This window comes from Cricetulus griseus, chromosome X, assembly GCF_003668045.3.
Source record: "Cricetulus griseus strain 17A/GY chromosome X, alternate assembly CriGri-PICRH-1.0, whole genome shotgun sequence".
NCBI lineage: Eukaryota > Metazoa > Chordata > Mammalia > Rodentia > Cricetidae > Cricetulus > Cricetulus griseus.
This window is the reverse complement of record NC_048604.1, coordinates 113,078,049-113,097,973: the sequence shown is the minus strand read 5'-3', so window position 1 is coordinate 113,097,973 and position 19,925 is coordinate 113,078,049. Positions and strand designations below refer to the sequence as shown.

The window sequence follows — 19,925 nt, the reverse complement described above, 5'->3', positions numbered from 1 at the left end:
ATAATGATTAGTGTTCCTACGATTAGAGAAAAGACTGAGGACAGGCTGTTTGAATTCCATACTGAGCCACAGGAATGAAAGACTCATTAGAGGGTGTGGAAGGGCTAGTCATCCTTCAGACACTTAGTTAAATGCTAAAAATCTCTGCAACATACCAAAGCCTTACCTTTTTTTGAGCCAGTTCATAGTCAACTCCCTCCTCTCCCAGGCCTGCCTCTGCCATCTCAGGCTGTTCTTTTAGCTTATTCAGCAGTTCTGCCTTGGCCACAGAGATATTATAATATGCTGAGTAAGAGGTAGGGATTCCTGAGGCCCCCGGAGGAGGTGAGAAGTGCTGAAACTCTTGTCTGTGGAAACAAAAGGTGACAGTTTGAGCACTTTTGTTGAGAGACCACTGATGCTTCTCCTTCCTTGGTTTTTTCTACCTATAACACGACAGACAGCACTTTCCCTAGTTATTATAAAATGGACCAGAAGACACTGTTCAAACATGAACAGGTCACATGGAGGCTGTCTAAAAGCCAAGTAAAGGTCAACTTTAAGAATGTAGAAGTCTATTTTTTTGTCTTTCTGTATCCCGGTCCTTAGTGGCTCATAGGACTCTTTATCATTTGGCTCAGTCATTAATACCCTATTAAAATATAGAACTTACAAGACCTCAAAGTTGTGGGCTTCTGATGATAAATGGTTCTCCTTAGTTCCATGGCCTTCAGGAAGGGACTGAGCAGCAGAGAAAGAAATATGTTGCTCTAAGTCTGAGGATCTCTCCTCTATCTAAGCACAGACCCTACTCATCCCAGCTCTATCTGATCTGCTTGCTTACAAAGGTACCCGTGGCTTTCCTCCTGTTCTTTTCTTTTATCTTGATGCCAATCCTGCTTGAAATGGCCACTCCACTGTACATGTCTCATAACAAAGAGGTCACCTGCGACCTCAGCCATGATCACCATTTTGAAGGCCAGGATTAACAGCCCTGCCAAGAACTTAGCACAGCCCATCACATCTCTCATGAGTTCTTCTGACACTGCCTCTTGTAGGCAGCCCTTTGGCCTGAGAACAGACAGCCTCTCTCCACTTCCAGCATATTCCTACTGACCCCAGCCTCCTACATGGTTGCAGAATGAGATTGGGAGGATGAAGCCAGTGACACCCAGGAGCTTGACAAGTATAGCAGCAGACCCTGTTGCCTTGGGTTCACTGAAGCCTGGGGGCAGGGTGCGAACAATTCTTCCAAGAGTTTGTCTAGGGTTCATGCAAGGGCAAAAGTCCACCCTCACTATATGTATGTATATAGTGTTGTGTATGTGTGTGTATATATATATGTATATATACACATATTCCCTTTGCCTAGCAGCTACTCCTACCACCCACCTGTCTGTGTCACTAGCCCTTTCTAACCTCTAGCTGTTTGAAAGGGAAAACAGGAGAAACTCATTAGTCATTTTTGCAGCTATTTGTAGCTCTTAGATAAAGGTCAAATATAATAGCTAAAAAGGCTCCACAGCTATTTACTGATTCATGCTCTGCTGTCTCTTAATTCATCACACAAAGGCAACCTGGGCATGCCAATAATCCTCATTCTACAGACACTTATTTTACACAGAGGGTTTTCAGCTTAGAACTAAAATACTAATATATACACAGTGTTCGCTATACCCCAGAAACTGTCCCAAGGCAGGTAACACACATGTGCACAGCACTCACATGTGCAATCATAATCACTTTACAGACAGGAAACATGAAGAACCAAGAGGTAAAAGTATATTCCCCAGGTCACCAGTCTGTAAACTGCATACCAATGATTTCTTCTTTGGCAACCTGACCCCACATCTGTGCTTCTATCCTTTATGTGATAGTGACAAACGAACAACTTGATACTCAACAAACCCCTATTGTAAGGAACTTTTGAGCTGGACTATGTCTTTGATATCAGAGAAGAGAAAATATTATGGAGGGAATACAAAGAAATGAACTTTGAGAACTCCTATTTATAAAAGTTTATGCTACACATCAATGTTCTGAGTCAGAAACTGTAACAATCAAAACTCATGACCTACATGGAAAAGTCAGATCCTCAGTAGATACGGCCCTGGACCATGTTACAGTAGAACATATTGAGCACTGTGCTCTGGGGTTCTTTTCCTCATTACCCTCATGAACAGGTAAGGAATTATAAGAAATCTATACGAACCTAATGTGAATTTGAAAGTAAACATTAAATGTGAGATCAGAACCTTCCACTGAGCACTGAGAGAACATGCTTAGAGTTTGCAAAGCAAACCAGATCTACACCGGCATCAGTTATTAGCCTGGAGCAACGTCTGATAATTTCCATGACTTCCTCCCATATGTGTTATAGAAATTATAACTAAAAAGTAAAAATCTGTGGTAAACACACTGTGGCTTAGCATGGCTGCCATTTTGATGTCTTTATTTGTTTTTCACATTGAAAACTGTACAAATCTACTGGTTTTAACACTATCTTGTACTTCCCAATGGTCTGAAGAGGACCTTCTTCAGGACCCAAGATACTGAAATGACACTGTGGGCAATGACACTGTTGGACTACCTGAGTTATGGTTCCCTGTGATCTCTTGAGAAAGTTACATTTTATCCCCTAGCTTCACGTTTCTCATCTGAAAAGTGGAGTAATTATAACTCTTTCTTAGGTTTGTTAGGGAAGAGTAAGTCAATGGCCTAATAAACCCATCCTAAATTAAAAATACTTATACTACACTTAACCTCCCAATTTCTACAACTTAGTAGTACAGCACATTGTAGAGTGTTCATGGTTTCTCTCATTATTGCAGGGCTGACTTGCCCTGCTGCTCCCCAATACCACTAAAGGTTATTGTAAGACTCTTGCTAGCTTAGGAAAAGGTCAACAACCCCCCACCTTAAAATGCCGTTTCTACCGAATGCATGTTGCTTTGGCATCATTTTCAATTCCATGAAAGAGTATGTCACATGTCAGGAATGATCGGCCCATAAAAAGACTTCAAATCATGCTCAGCACATAGTAAATAGGTGAAGCAACTTCAGCTACAATGGAAATGATGCTCTTCCTTAAATCTTTATCATTGGGAGAAACATCTAGAATTTATTTTTGCAGCTAGAAGCCAAGGCTGTGTGCAAATGAGTGTATTCCCTTGTGTCCCATAATTTGTTACAAACAAATCACTGGAGCAGGTTAGAAGATGTTTATGAATAGCGATTTATTTCTCAGGGGCCCAGGTGTCAGGACACTAAAGGTTCATAAAGGAGCAAAGTCCATAGTCTAGAACTGCTACTTTGGGCACACATTGCCCTATAAGAGAGAAGATGATGCTGTAAAATCCCAGGCAACTGAAGAACAAGATCTTCCTGAGAGAGACTGCAGAATGAGAAGGAGAAGAGGAGGGGGGAGGAGGTGTGGGGAGTAAAAGGACAATGATGAGGACGTGGACGACGAGGACAAGGATGCTGCAGCGGCTGCAGCTGTCTGGATTTAAAGGCAGATAGATCTGGATTTGAGTCTTTGCTGCACAGTACTGAATTAATTAGTCCCTTATTTTGCTCAACTTCAGCTACCTCATTTGTCAAATGGGAATAATAATGGCCAACAGGGATGTTGGGAAGAATAACTTAAATAATGTACATTAAATGCCAGGCAGTGTCTGGCACATAGAAAGTGCTTAATTGAAAACTTATTTGATTATCTATTTAGCCTTTTGAAATATTAGTTCAGTGCTTCCTATCTGCCAGGTAACCTTTCAATCTCGCAGCTGTAATACATAACAAGCACAGCACAGCTAGGTTCTGCAACACATTTTCCAGTTGCAATAAGGCAGCTTGAGAAGCAGCCACATGTGGTCTGCTAAGGGCTTCTCACAGAGCCCAGGAGCTGGGGCTTATAAATGCTTTCCTTATGGCACCTCAGAGAACTGCTCAATCAGCTCCAGAGAACCAAGTAACAAGATTAGCCTGTCCATAAAAGTCACATAAACAAGGTACTTCTAATAGCAACTCCTCCCAGGCAAGATCCTGCTATAAAAAGATTTAAAGAAAGCAATTAGGGGACACCTGTCTGCTCATCCCCAGTGGAGCCCTGAAAGAGGGCAGGCAGAGCTAAGAGCCCAAGCACCGAGCAATGGAGATCATGGAGTTTCTGTCTGGGAGCGAAAAGGACAGGCACACACTGTGATGCTCATATGGGCATCCACATAGAAGTCAATGGCAAGCCTCGATCCTGTTTTGATCTCTTGGCCCAGCCAGCTCACCCTGTCACCTACTGCCTACTGTCTGGCAAAGCAAATGTGAAGAAGTTGGAAAACAAGAGAGTAGAGAAAGTGGAAGAGACAAAGAATGCCCTTGGCTGTTGTATGGAATTATCAGGGCATAAATGTCTAGCTCCAGCAATACCTTTCTTCTGGGATTGGGGGAAGAATTCAGAGGCGCATGCTACTTTAACATGCTAGAGCAGTTAGGAGCCAGGTTTTGGAAAAGGCATAGGACAAAGAACGGTTTATGCTTTCATGATGGGGCCCAGATATTGCAGTATACCTTAAAGGTACATTGAGAAGCCATAGCATATTTTCTTAATGATAGGGATAAAACCTTGAACTCCATTTCCTGAGCACCTACTATGTGCCAAGTACCTATTTATGTCCTTTACATGCAATATCTTAATAGTCAGAACCAGGTAGAGCAGGTACATTATCATGCCTGTTTTCCAGGTAAGAAGACTGGGCATCAATGTTAGGGGTAGAGGTGAAATGCAATTCATGCCACTGGCTGCCTTTTCTGAGACCCAATGTCTTTCCCAAATACTTACTTTGGGGTCACAGTAGCTTCTTGCTCGGTTGTCCTCCATAGTCCATGACTGCCATAATAGCAAGGAGGTTGAGCTTTCTCAGGCTGGGCTCCAGTGTGGCCCCTTACTGGAGGCACAAAATCACTGGGATGCAGAGCAAAGTCCTGTTGCTCTGGTAGACTCTGTGTAGCCTGCCTTGAGGCCTCCAGGTGACCCATCTTCAGAGGCTGTGGCTGCTCCAGGCCCTCATCTGGATTAGGGGCACGGGAACCAGTGGTTTCTGAACTAAAATACTGGGGTGGTAGATCCTCTTCTTTTTCTCCCTCCTCCTGCTCCTGCTCCTTCTCTTCCTCCTCTACTTCCTCTTCTTCCTCATCACACCTCTGTTGTTGCTGCTGCTGCTGCTGCTGCTGCTTCTGCTGGGCTGCACGGAAAAGCCTATATTTTTCCCAGTTGGGAGGAGGAGGGCGAGGGGGAGGAAAAGGCTTCTTTCGGGCCCCAAGGAGTTCTGGCTGAGTCTCATTGCTTTTAGCAAATGGTTCTCTCTGAGGCTTTCCCCAGGCCCGGGTGTTTTGAGGCTCTAAGCTGATGTGACTCTCTGAGAAGGCTCGGCTTCGCAGTGGGCGGGGCATGGAGGCAACCGAACTCCCATCCTCATAAACTGAAGATTCCTCTGCTTTGTTCAAGGCAAGTTTGAAGTCTCCAAGGAGGTCAAGAGAAGAGATTGCTCGGTAGTTTGACAAGTCCAGTGCTGGGTTCTCAAGGCAAGGATGGAAGGGAGTAGACCATGAAAAGCTGGCCTTAGAATGTGCCATTTCCCTGAAAAACAGCAGAGAAGTATTGACCAAGACAGCATGTGGTGCATGGGCCTATATTATGGATGACAATTTCTGTAAAGTTAAAATGGCTACAAAATTCTTATCTATATAGAAAATGTAATGGCCATGGTGATAAGGATATAATAATGAGGACGACAAATACTATTTTGTGAATAAACTAAGTACTAAACACTAGCGCTGTGGTTCTTAATCTTCTTAACGCAACCCTTTAATACATGTGCTGATCCCCAACCATAAAATTACTTCATTGCTATTTTGTAACTGTAATGTTGCTACTGCTTTGGATCATAATCTAAATATCTGATATGTAGGATATCTGGTATGGGGACCCCCAAAGGCGTTGCAACCCAGAGGTTGAGAACCACAGCACCAGTGTATATTTTCAGTGTTTTCCACATTCAAGTTGATTTGCTCCCTACAGATGGGAAACTAAGAAATAGCCAGGATAAGTAACTTGTCCAGGGTTATAAAGGTTATGTGGCAGATTTGAACTTGAACTGTTTAGCCAATATCTAAATATACACATAGTCTGTTTATGGGACTCAGACAGGAGAGGCAATAGTCTAGGACTTATAATCCAGGTTTTCCTGCTTAACGATTTCTCTCTTTTTTTACTATGGAAAGTTTCTAGTGCTTAGAAATATATAATGATTTCTATAATGAACACCCACATTCCCACTTACTACCCAGAATCAGCACAATTTAATACTTTACTATCAAAAGGTCATGGATTTTCTTTTGTCTCACTCCTTACTTCCATTTTCCTACTGCTATTTGATGCAAGATAAGATTATAAATGAAGCACATATAACATCCTGGGTCTTACATGTGTAATAAAAATATTAAATAAGCTATTCACAAGTATCTGCCACTTTTGGTTAAAGATATTTCCTTCCGATATACTACAACCTGAAATTTCAAAAAGAACCATTGAATTATAGGCTTTTCTGAAAAACAACTTTCAAAAGTTGACGGAGTATTCTGTTATCAAAAAATTGAGGATGGGGTAAAGAAGGATTAATAATATGAGCAAAAATCTCATATGAACTCACAGAGACAGAAGCGGTTTGCACAGGGCCTGGACAGGTCTGTGCTAGGTCCTCCATGTATGTATTGTGGCTTAGTTTTTCGAGAAAGGGTTTCTCTCTGTAACAGTCCTGGCTGTCCTGGAACTCACTCTGTAGACCAGGGTTGGTCTCAAACTCACAGAGATCCGCCTGCCTCTGCCTCCCCAGTGCTGGGACTAAAAGTGTGCGCCATCACCTCCAGGCCTACTTTAGTTCTTATGGGATTCCTGAGTGTGAGAATGCGTGGGTCTCTGACTCTTGTGCCTTCTCTTGGGCTCTTTTCCTTCTGTTGGTTTGTCTTGTCCAACTCTGATGTGATGGTTTTTATTTTATCTTATCTTTTATTTTGTTATATTAAAATGAATGGATGAATGTAAATCTAGGTCCTAGTATAAAGGCTAACAATTGAACTGTATACCTACTGGGAGAGAAAAAAATCAGTTTTCTCCATAGAGTGAAACTGGGTATATCAACCACTCTAGGGCAGGCATCATGGTCATGGGAAGTTGACCAACATGTATCAGACTCCACAGTTCTGTTGTGTGATTTTATTTGGTTACAGTCTGGGATTTGGGGGGTGGGGTGGTAGCATGGTTTTATTTTATTTTCTTGGTTTTGAGGTGTTTTGTTGTTGTATTGAGTTTTTGTGTATTTGAGAAAGAATTTAAAAGTTAGTTTGGTAGGGAGGAGAAGAGGAACTAGAAGGAGTTGAAGGAGAGGAAGAATATGATCAAAATATACTTAAATTAGTATGAATAGGTTAAGCATCGTATCAAACAAGTGTAAGTAAAAGTATGCTATTAATTGACATAATCAATCAGTAAATTTAGAAATAAGGTAGACTAGGCCAGAGTGGTGACACACACCTTGAATCCCAGCACTCAGAAGGCAGAAGCAGGGAGATCACTGCATATTAAAGACCAGAAGTTTACATAGTGAGTTCCAGGATAGCCAGGGCAATATATACTAAAGCTATCCTGTCTCAAATAAAGGCAAGAAATAAGGTAGACTATAAAAACATTATCTATATAAAACATTATAAAACAAGGAGATAAAATTATTCAGTAAATCTCTTGAGATAACTCTTTATCAGTACTATATAGGTATATTAATATTCTGATATAGAATTGTATAAAGAAGAAAAAATTGCAATTTAAAATATGATCTCTCATAAGGAAAAGTAATATTAAGTTATAAAAGATAATCACAAAAGACAAAGTCCAGATTTATGGGAATATTTATAAAATGTCAAACTTCTACACGATAAGACTTATCAAAATTAAATGACTTCTCTTCGGCTGATTATAAAGAGGTAAGCCCTTTAAACTTATGATCTGGTTTCCTATGGTAGCCTGTGAGCAATCAGCATCATGCTGAGTCCTGCCTACTGCCAGGAAATTCCAGGGGTTCAATTAGATCCACAGAGAGACTATTTATTCAACAGTCATGATGATGGCTGAGACTATTTCTTTAAAAAGAACAGGAGACACAATGCAAACCCAGCTTAGAGAAAATGGAAACAAAACATCATTCCCCTCATCACTAGTTCCCACATGGATCAGAAATTCATACCCACACATCTTCACTTTTCTTATTTGGGTTTTAGCTTATCTGTAGAGATCCCTCATGCACCAACTATCCAACCTAGCATATCCTCTCAATAAATAAAATAAAAACAAACACTAGTGAGTGGACAGCAAAAGAATGACAAATATCAGGTATAGAGGCCCTTCTTGATGACCTTAATTAATTACCCTGATTCTACTTTGCACTCATTCCTCTCCCAAAAGAAGAATACAACAATGCTAACAACTGGAATATATGACAAAGATGTAATTACACTGAATCTTTCCCTTTCTCATTCCTTGCTCTTTAGGCATGAGCACGCACGCACACACACACACACACACACACACACACACACACACACACACACACACACAAACCAACCACACATATATATTATATATGTGGTCTCACACTATGTGTGTGAGAGAGACAGAGAGAGGGAGAGGCAGAGGGGGAGAGGGGAAAAGGGGAGGCAGAGGGAGAGAGGAGGAGGGAGGGAGAGATGGAGGAAGGGAGGGAGGGAGGGAGAGAGAGAGAGAGACAGAGAGAGAGAGAGACAGAGAGACAGAGACAGAGAGACAGAGAGAGAGAGAGCTGTTATATTGTCCAGGCTGGCTTTGAACTTGAAATCCTTCTTTGTCAGCCACATAAGAACTAGTATCATAGCCATATCTTGTTATTCCTAGAAGCCCTGAATCTTTATGTACAAAATTAAATAAAATATAGAATGAAGCATCATAAGTAAAGTGTAGGTAATATAAAGGCGAAAAGTCTGAAACAAATTTAAGACTGTTTCAATTTACAAATAAAACTAAAATATGAGAAAACCCTAACAAAGAGTACACTTTTTTTCAGGACCCCAGCGAATATTAATTTTCTATATGTTGAGCCAGAGACAGTACAGATCACTTTCTCTAAACATAATTCAGCAATACTGGAAATTAATTCAAAAAACATAAAAACATATAGTATATATTTTTAAAAAATGGACTTTTCCACTTTAGATAAAGAAGAAATCTGAAACTTTATACTATCTAGAAAACATCAGAAATCAGAAGCTATACTTCACTAAAGTGGAAGTTCAAGGAAAATTTATAGCTCTCAACACTTACATTAAAAGATGACCTTGGAACAACAACTCTAAATGGGATGTTTCCATCAAATCCCTCCCCTCAGAGCTCAGGGAACACCATGGAAGAGAAGGTAGAAAGAATGTAAGAGCCAGAGGGGATGGAGGACACCAGGAGAACAAAGCCCTCTAAATCAACATGAGCAAGGCTCATATGAACTCAAGAGACTGAAGCAGCATTCATAGGGTCTGCACCAGGTCCTCTGTGCATATATTATGGCCTACTGATTAGTGACTCAAAAATAAATTACAAAATTCAATTTGTAAAATATGTTCCAAAAAGAGAAATAAGTATGGATACAGAATAAATGAAAACAGTAAGAATACCTTTTTATATAACAATTCTGAAAACTTAGAGCAATTTCCTAAGAAACCACTAACCACCAACACTGACTGATAGAAAAAGAGACTATACTCATTAATTATAGAAAAATCAAAGTACCTAATCAAAAGTACACAATCACACAGTTTTGTGTTGTTATGTCAATCAAGAAACATATCACACTAGTATAATGTATACTTTCTAGACTCTGAAATCTAGAGATGATAGACAAGACCCAATTCCAATGACTAGGAAATATAGAAACAGGAGAGACAAGTCTCATGCAGGAAATTTTTAAAAAAAATACACCATAAACATGCATGTTCATTTTAGTAATTAAAATCCCATTTATTATTATTATATGATTGACAATACTAATAAATCAAAAGATAAATGTTATAAAACAACTTCCCCAATTCTAAAACATATTTACCTGCAATTATCAAATCTTCCTAGACTTAAAAAGCAACTAGCAGTAAAATGTAAGCTAGTTCTATAAAATTATTGTTGTTATACTCAGGACTTCATGCATGTTAGGCATTCCTATGAAAATTGGGAACAAGAGAAACTGCCCAGTTTCCCAACTAGTACTTAAAATTGTTCTGAAAATTCTATATATGTCATTTTACATGATGAACATGTAAACAGTGGAAGATGGTATTATGCATAGATATTATCTATCTGAAAATTCATGATAATTGAAAATGTAATACCAGCAGTAAGAAAATTCAGTAAGGTATAAAGGTAAAAATGAATATATAGAAACCAACAACTTTCTTATGCATGCAACAATTAGAAAATATAATAGAGGTTGGCCCAGTGCTTAGCTGTGGATCTCTGTATCTGCTTCCATTAGTTACTGGATGAAGATTCTATGATGATAATACAGGTAGTCATCAATCTGATTACAGGTAAAGGCCAGTTCAGTCACTCTCTCCACTGATGCTTAGGGTCTTAGCTGGGGTCATTCTTGTGGATTTCTGGGAATTTCCCTAGTGCCAGGTTTCTCGATAGTCCCAATAATGGTTCCATCAATCAAGATAATTGCTTTCCTTACTCTCCCTCTCTGTCCTTTGCCCATCTTGACCATCCCGTTCCTCATGTAGGTGACCTGATCTAGTGGAGTTCACTGACTCTGGACTGACATCAGGATAACCTGCATAAGAACAAACTAGGCCCCCTAAATGTGGGTGACAGTGGGGGGTGGTTGGGCAGACTGTGGGGCCACTGGCAGTGGGACCAAGATTTAACCCTAGTGCTTGAACTGACTTTTTGGAGCCCATTCTCTTTGGAGAGATACCTTGCTCAGCCTAGATATAGGGTAGGGGGTGGGGGGCTTGTTCCTGCCTCAAAGAAAGGTGCCAGATTTCATTGACTCTCCATGGGAAGCCTTACCCTCTCTGAGGAGTGGACAGGGGTGGGATGGGGGGGGAAGGAGGAGGTAGCAGGAGGAGGGGAGGAAGTGGGAACTGGGACTGGTATGTAAAATGAGAAAAGATTGTTTTTTAAAAAATGAGCAAAAAGAAAATATAATGGAGGGTAAGATCATACTTGGCACAGAAATCAAAAAGATAAAATATCTACAAATAAACCTAAGCAAGAAATATCTAGGACCTATATGCAGAATTGAGGTACATATAACAATATGTACATAAATGAAAAGACATACACTTTCCTATCAAAGATGACTTGATACCCAAATTAATATATAAACTTAATACAAGGCCAATAAAATTGTTAGCAGATGGGATTTTTGGAAGATTATTCTAAATATTAGTTGGGAAAGTAAAATTGTGATTAGCATGACAGTAGCAAAGAGTTGTGAGGGGAAAGGAACCTTTCCAATTGTGAAATATGCTCTGAAGCTACAGTGTACAAGGTAGTCTCACAAATAGAAAGGTGGATTCATGGCATAAAATATAGAATACTAGGTGGAAGTGTAGCACCTGTAATCCCAGCACTTGGAAGGAGACTGAGGCAGGTGGATTTCCATGAGTCCAAGGCCAACCTGGGTTACACAGCAAGACTCTGTCTCTAAATATTTAAACAAGCAATAAGCATGACAAAACCCACAGAATACTAAACTGGTAAATCCAAGCACACGTGAAGTTAGCTCATTATTACCTTAGCTAGGAAAGATGGCTCACTTGCATACAGTTTTGGAACAACTAAGATAGTCACTAGTGATAAGGTTAAACCTCCATGTCACTTTTTCCAATAAAATTCATAACTTCTCTATAATGTAATTGAGGTATGTACATGTGGGGGAAGTATTTAGTTTGTGGATGTGTTTGGATAGCAAGCATACTAAATTCCATGTTTCTTTGGAGTGCTGTAGGCTAATATAAATTATTAATTTTATCAACCACATGATGCTTTCTAAGTTTATTAGTGGACTGGTATCTGCTATGGCACTTCTTTTCTTTCTTTCTTTCTTCTTCCTTTTTTTAAGACAGGGTTTTTCTGTATAGCTTTGTTGCCTGTCCTGGAACTCGCTCTGTAGACCAGGCTGGCCTCAAACTCACAGAGAACTGCCTGCCTCTGCCTCCCAAGTGCTGGGATTAAAGGTGTGTTCTAATGATGTGGTTGGAACATCTCTCTTGGTATTAACCCTCAAGCCTGGTGAAGGGGCCTTAGCTACACATCTCAAAAACTAAGGTGCTTCCACAAGATGCTACTTCCTACTTGCTATGGTATGGCTCTGGAATGAGCCCCAAAAGCTCACATGTTACAAGCTTGGTATTAGGAGCTGGTGAAAATATTTAGAGGTGGGAACTAGTGAGAAGGTTTAGGTCCTTGGGCATGTTCCCTCTGAGAAAACTACAGAACACTTCTTCTATTTAGTTTTATACCCAAACATAGGGTGAATCGGCCTCCACTAAGTTCTCTAGCCATCATGTATTGTCCCACCACAAGCCCAAAGCAATGGAGCCAGTGTGTCACTGGTAGAAACCTTCAAAACTGAGCCAAAATAAAACCCTATCCATTTCCCAATACTTGGTACGTAATACCTGGGGATTGGTGATAAACACCTTGGTACTTTTGTGGGTCTCTTCTCCTTCACTGTGGTAGAGAGGTCTTTATTTTCAGAAAAATTAAGTCATCTTTCTACTGTAACTACACTTTAAAACATTTGGAACTACTTTATCACACTGGACTCTAACAATTTACCTTTTTTTCTGTCTAGGTCATTTCTTTTTTTTTTTAAGTCTCCGGTGTTAGGTTCCATAGTATTTCATTTACATTTACACTTATCATGATATCAAACATAAATGTTAAAGAAATTAATAAATATGACAGACTATGGATAAGCTATAATGCAAGTCTATATCAGAGGTACATACAGAACTTCTTTTTGGGACATGGTCCAAAAGTTGGACACAACTAGTCTTAGATAGCAGTCCTTAATCAAGGTGACTCCTAATTAAAGTTACCTGGAGAGAGTTTACATGCAGATGTATAGGGCCTTGTCCCTAGAAATTGGGATTTCAATCTCTATGGTGGGTCCTAGTACCTAAATTTTAAACAGCTGACTCAAGGAAGTCTAATCAAGTGTTTCCAGAATTACAGTGTATAAACAAAAGGCCAGGATAAAGCATGGGAAGTTTATTGTTGTTTGGGGATACATCTATTTGTTATAATTAGGTTGGATTTGAAACTACTCATGCTGTCCCTACCTTTCATCATATACACTGAATTGTCAATTCCTGCTTCCTGTCCCTGTATCTCTCCCACATCTCCACCTCAGTGTTCAATCTAGACTTTATACAATGTGGTGGTTTCTCCAAAAGTGTATCTTTTTTTTTTTTACCATTTTCTTCAACTATTAAAACTATTTCCACATAGCCCCTTACATAGCAAGTTCTCATTGGTCACATACAGCAATATTGGATAAGACTCAGTTGAAGGAGTGATTTACTTGTATGCATATTGGCCATAATGACTTTATTGTGGGTACTCCTTCCACTTTCTAGAAGCATATCTGCTTTGTCCTCTCTGATGTAAGTGGCTCTCTGATGCTCAGGATGCTTCTTTGCATATCAAACACTAGAAGATCAGTTCTTTTCATTGATCTATACTCTTAACAATTTCCAGTAAATAGCCTTGTTGGAGGCCAGTGTCTCCAGATAGGATTATGGTACAATTAATTTATACAACTAGAGGGCCCTCAAAAGGCATGTGATGTGAGATGCCCCTTTGCATGCTGTGAATATGTTTTATTACCATTGGTTAATAAAGAAGCTGCTTTGGCTTACGGAAGGGGGTTATATAGGTAGACAGGAAAGTCAAACTGAATAGAGAGAAAGAAGGCGACAAAGAAGGCGAGAAAGAAGGCAGCATCTGAAAGATGCCAGTAGCTGCTCGGGAAGCAAGATGTGAGGTAACAAGCCATGAGCCTTGTGGAAAGATAAAAATTAATAGAAATTGGTTAATTTAAGAGCTAGGCAATAATAAGCCTGAGCTAATAGGCCAAACAGTTTGTAATTAATATTAAGCCTCAGAGTGGTTATTCAGGAACCAGCAGGCAGGAGAGAAACTTCCAGTTTCAGGCATGCTCTTTTCTTCCAACTGATTTTTATGTTGATTACCAGGGAGGGTTAAATGATATAAGGATGACTATCCAAAATACACATGTTTGTATACCGAGTCTTTCAACTCTTCATACTACTCTTAAACCCAAGCTTGTTTAAAAAAATTATTAGTTTTTTAATATTAAAGACAACAAAATTGCCTTTGAGATTAAATGCAATAAAATATCATGGAATAAACTTAACCAAGAAGGTAAAGGACTTCTACAATGAGGACTTTAAACCTCTGAAGAGATTGGGAAAGACACTAAAAAATGGAAAGATACCCATGCTTACAGATTGGTAGAATTAATATTGTGAAAATGACCATCCTACTAGAAGTATTTTACAGATTCAGTGCAATCCCAATAAAATATACCTACAATAATCTTCACAGACAAAAAAAAAAAACCTAAAATTCATATGGAACCAGAAAAGAACCCAGACAGTTAAAGCAATTCTGAGTAAAAAGAATAGTACTTGAGGGATTGCTATTCCAGACTTTAAAATATATCAGAACTATAGTAATAAAAACAATATTGTAATGGCATAAAATAGACACATAGACCAGCAGAATAAAACAGAAGGCCCAAACATGAGTATTTGTAGCTACTGACATTTGATATTTGACGAAGAGACAAAATCATACACCAAGGAAAAGACAGGATTTTCAACATATGGTGCAGGTAAAAGTGGATGTCCTCAGGACCAACCTAGGCTCTCTGTATCTGGGTGACAATTTGTAGCTTGATATGCTTGTGGGGACACTAGCAGTGGGATCAGGACCTGTCCCTGGCACTTGAGCTGGCTTTTTGGAACCTATTCCCCATAGGGATGCCTCACCCAGCCTTGATGCAGGGGGAGGAGCTTGGTTCGGCCTCAACTTGATATGTCATGCTTTGCCGATTCCCATGGGAGGCCTTACCCCTTCTGAATGGAGATAGAAGAGAAGTGGAGTAGAGCAGGGGTAGAGGAGAGGTGGGGGGAGGGAGTGGGAGGAGAGAGGGAGGGGAAACTGTGGTTGGTATGTAAAATAAAAAAATTTTAATAAAAAAGAAAAACAAAGAAGCAGAGTTGTAGTAAATCCAGATAAATTGTCACAATAGTTAGGAAGGAGCACTTTTCTTTCAGTCCACTCCCTAATTAGTGGGCTGTAACCCGAAGGTGCAAGAAGATAATTCTTTTTGTTATCTTATCTATAAAGGTAGCCTTATAAAATTAAACTACTAAGGAGACTAGGAGAAATAAGGAAATTGTGTGCTATATCCTATACTTCTAAGTGTATAGATATTTTAAACATTTTGTTGTTAGTGGTCGTAAAAGCCAGACTTTCTTGGACTGAAGACTGTTTACAAAGAACGATTGTGGTCAGAGAGGCTGGCTGAGAGGCCCAACTTGATAGCTGCAAGGCAGGGGGTTGGTGCACAGCAGATGAGTTGGTAAGGTACTCTTCAAGGTACAGTGACATTAAAAGGGCTATGAAACAACATCAAAAACTGGATGTCCTCATGCAGAAGGATAATATTAGACTCCTATCTATCACTTAGCACAAAAATTAGGTACATGTGGATCAAAGACATCAATTTGAAACCTGAACAGTAAAACTGCTAGAGGAAAACATAGGCAGAGCCCTAAAAGATAGGGTGTTGGATAGGACTTTAACAAGACTCCATTAGCTAAGGAATTAAGGGCAACAAATGACCAAGTGCCACCTCATAATACTAACAAGCTTCTGTATCGCTAAGGGAACAATCAACTAGACGCCAACAGGAGAGTACCTTTGCCATCTATACATCTGACAGAGAATTAATATCCAGAACATATAAGGAACTAAAAAAGAAAAAACAACCAAAACAAATGACCTATTCTAAAAATGGACCTAGGACCTGAACAAAGAGCTCTCAAAATAAGAAAAAAAAAGGTTAAGACATATCTCAAAAAATGCTCAGCATCCCTAGTAATTAGGAAAATGAAAAGAAAAACAACTTTTATCTTACCCCAGCCAGAATGGTAAAGATCAAGAAAACAACTCACAACAAATGCTGAAGGAGAACTGGGGAAAAGAGAACACTAATTCACTGTTTCTGGGATTGGAAACTGGTTCAGCTACTCTGGAAATCAGTGTGGAGAGTTCTCAGAAAGCTAAAAATAAATCTATCATGACCTAGCTATACCACTCTTTGGCCTACACACAAAGAACTAGATACTTCATGATCGAGATATTTGCTTAGTCATGTTCCTTTTCACCCTACCCACAATAGGTAGGAAATAGAAATAACCTAAATGTCCTTCAACCAATGGATGAATAATGAAAATATGGTAAAAATACACTGTAGAATACTATTTACCCATAATGAAAAATGAAATTTGTATGTAAATAATGGCAAATGAATGAGGTAACTCAGACCAAAAAAACCACAAGTGCTACATGTTCTCTCTTATCGGCAATTCCCAGATCTAGATCCTCAGATGTGCGTGTACAATATGGAGTAACAATAGAAACCAGGAAAGTATAAATGGATCATAGGTAGGGGGCGGGCTTGGGAAGGAACTAGCAGGAAGAAGAAGATATAAAATCAGAAATGAAACAATTGTGGGACCTCCACCTGGGGAGTAGGGAAGGAGAAAATCCCAAAGGGGAAGGAGGGATGTGGAATATACAATGCCAAGTACAAAGCCTAAAGTAATCATATTATTTTATATCTACCTACAATTATACATTCCGTGTGTGTGTGTGTGTGTGTGTGTGTGTGTGTGTGTGTGTGTGTGTGTGTGTGTCTGTCTGTCTGTCTGTCTGTCTGTCTGTCTGTCTGTCTGTCTGTCTGTCTGTCTGTATATTAAAGGAAGTTAAGCACTTGGGCTGACAGTGTTCCCTATGAGAATCACAGACTAACAAAATCTATAGTACCAAGCATGAGAAACCTCCTTTGGATGGTTTTCCAGGGTAGTCCAAGTGACTTCCAAAACAATATATATTATCAATGTAGCCCTTGGTTATCTATCAGGACTTAAGGGTAGAACCTTATTGCTGAAGACACCACCCACTTAGGACATAGGACTTGGATGTTCAAGCTGGGTATGGCCTGAAAGCTTCTTTCTATGGTCTAGGTAGATCAGTGTAGCTCCTTTACTATAGTCTAAATCTCATCCAAACACCCACAGATAAGCATAGGTACCACTTGTCATCAAAGAAGCCTCTCTCTACAGCAAATGGAGACCATCCCAGAAAAGCACAACTGGACACAATGCAGAGATCAACAGATCATGGGGAGCCCAGCCCCAACAGATACACCCTCATTACAGCTCCTGTATGTATGGCTCAGGAAACATCTCAGACAAGGGGAGGAGCGACTGTGAGAGCAAGAATACCAGGGAGTCTACTGATAATCATATTCATCCCATCTCCAATTCTCTCCAGATTAATACCCCGTTTTCTTCCCACTCAACTTTGTGTCATTTAAAAAAAAAAGCCAACCTGTGCAGTTCCCATATTCTTGGATGAGTGGACTTCTGCTGGAGTGTGGTAGCTTTACTAGTGACTAATTTGCTTTTTATCATCTTTTCCCTTTTCTGGATAAGAAGTGAGTCATATATGGATATTAGACATATAGCAAAGGATTACCAGCCTACAACCCACACCTCTAGAGAAGCTAGTAAACAAGGTGGACCCTAAGAGAGACATACATGGTTCCCGGGGAAGGGGAAAGGGACAAGATCTCCTGACCTAATTGGGAGCATGGGAGAGGGTAGAGGGAGTTAGGAGAAAGAGAAGGGGAGAAGAGGAGGGGAGAGGAAGACATGAGGGAGCAGGAAGGTTGAGTCACGGGAAGAATAGAGAATAAGAAAAGAGATACCATAATAGAGAGAGCCATTATAGGTTTAAAGAGATATCTGGCACCAGGGAAATGTTCAGAGATCTACAAGGATGACCCCAACTAACAATCTAAGCAATAGTGAAGAGACTACCTTAAATACCCTTCCCCAATAATGAAATTGATGATTACCTTATATGCCATCCTCCAGTAGCTGATGGAAGCAGAGGCAGATACCTACAGCCAAACACTGAATTGAACTCCTGGAATCCAGTTGCAGAGAGGGAGGAGTTATGAGCAAAGGGGTCAAGACCGGGATGGAGAAACCCACAGAAACAGCTGACCTGAGCAAGTGGGAGCTCATGGACCCCAGACTGACAGCTCGGAAACCAGCACAGGACAGAACCAGGCACCCTAACGTGGGTGTCAGTTAGGAGGCCTGGACAGCCTATGGGGCCTCTGGTAGTGGAACAGTATTTATCCCTAGAATATGAATGGGTTTTGGGAGCCCATTTCCCATAGAGGGATACTCTCTCAGCCTAGACATACTGGGGAGGGCCTAGGCCCTGCCCCAAATGATGTGACATACTTTTATGATTCCCCATGGAAGGCCTCATCCTCCCTGGGGAGCATAAAGGGGATGGGGGTCCGTGGGGGGGGATGGGAAGATGGAAGGGAGAGGGAACTGGGATTGATATATAAAATAAGATTGTTTCTAATTTAAATTATGCGTTTGCGCTCTCACTCACACACACACACACACACACACACACACACACACACACACACACACCTGAGCTGGGAGCCTAGTTCTGGTTTCTTGACTGTTGAACAAGGTTGAACATTAAAGAGCAGACAACACTGCCTAACTTCCTTGATATAAAATATAAACCAGGAGCAGTGCTGAAGATTACAGCTGTGACAGGCTTATGTATACTGTGCACTTTGCCCAACTATATGGTGGACTTCACTCTAATGAAGATAATATGCACCTACTGGGAATCTTCCTATGCATCCCACAGCATTTCTGTGCTTTTTAATATATTTAACCTTAAGGAAGGCTTTGTAAGTAGTTTCCTGGGACTAAAATGGGTTACATATCTTGTTTAAAGGCATGCAGTCTTTGATTTATGTACCTAGATTTTCAAAGTCTGCTAGAATTCAAACCCAAGCTTTTCTCACACTATATTCTGTGCTGCTCTATTGCCTTCCTGGGTATGGCTAGAGAAAGGGGTAGAATGGTAATTTGATAAGTATCACAGAGCAAGGTTCTTTTCAGCATGGCTGCAGTACAGTGGTCTAACAGTCTTCCACTGAATTATGTTAGCCACAGCCCAGGGATATCAACCTGTAAAGGTCTTAATTTCAAAGAGGTGCAGGCCCTATAACTTACATAGAAATCTGTAACTGTTCTTTGAGACCAAGTAAGGATTCTCTGCCTGGAAAGCAGGAGTCTTCACTTAATATATTCTAGGCTCTGTTTTAGGTATGTTCATGTATATATTTTAATTAATTTTTCCAATAACCAATTAAGTAGGTAACAGTATTCATTTTGTAGCTGGGAATCCATAGGCTAAAAAGAACAAACTATTTTCTTAACAAATAGGAAAGAAGAGTGTCCAGAGTAGGGTGTATCTTAGCCTGATCCTAGGAGCAGTCCCACTGAAGCAAGGGTTGGTAGGGTAGAATGCTACATGTGTTTCCAGGTGACTATGAAGCCTTTAGCTCCTCACTGGAAAAAAGGGAGGAAGCATGAAAATGAAGATGAGAAGACTTTGTTGACAACAGTGAGGAGGCTATATGGCTATATCCCCAAAACAAAAGCAA

At 40.1% G+C, this 19,925-nt stretch overlaps 1 protein-coding gene across 4 annotated transcripts in view; it reads right to left on the bottom strand.

Moving 5' to 3' along the window:
* The window catches only part of Shroom4 (shroom family member 4), a 217,076-nt gene that overhangs the window by 10,174 nt on the left and 186,977 nt on the right, over positions 1-19,925 (bottom strand). For 3 of the 4 annotated variants that reach the window (XM_027433334.2, XM_027433335.2, XM_027433336.2), the window contains exons 6-7: positions 4,814-5,611; positions 167-347 (exon numbers count right to left, since the gene is read on the bottom strand). In XM_027433334.2, the coding sequence (XP_027289135.1) occupies positions 167-347; positions 4,814-5,611 (979 nt within the window). The remainder of the gene's footprint in view (positions 1-166; positions 348-4,813; positions 5,612-19,925) is intronic. The other variant, XM_027433338.2, reaches the window with a different exon arrangement.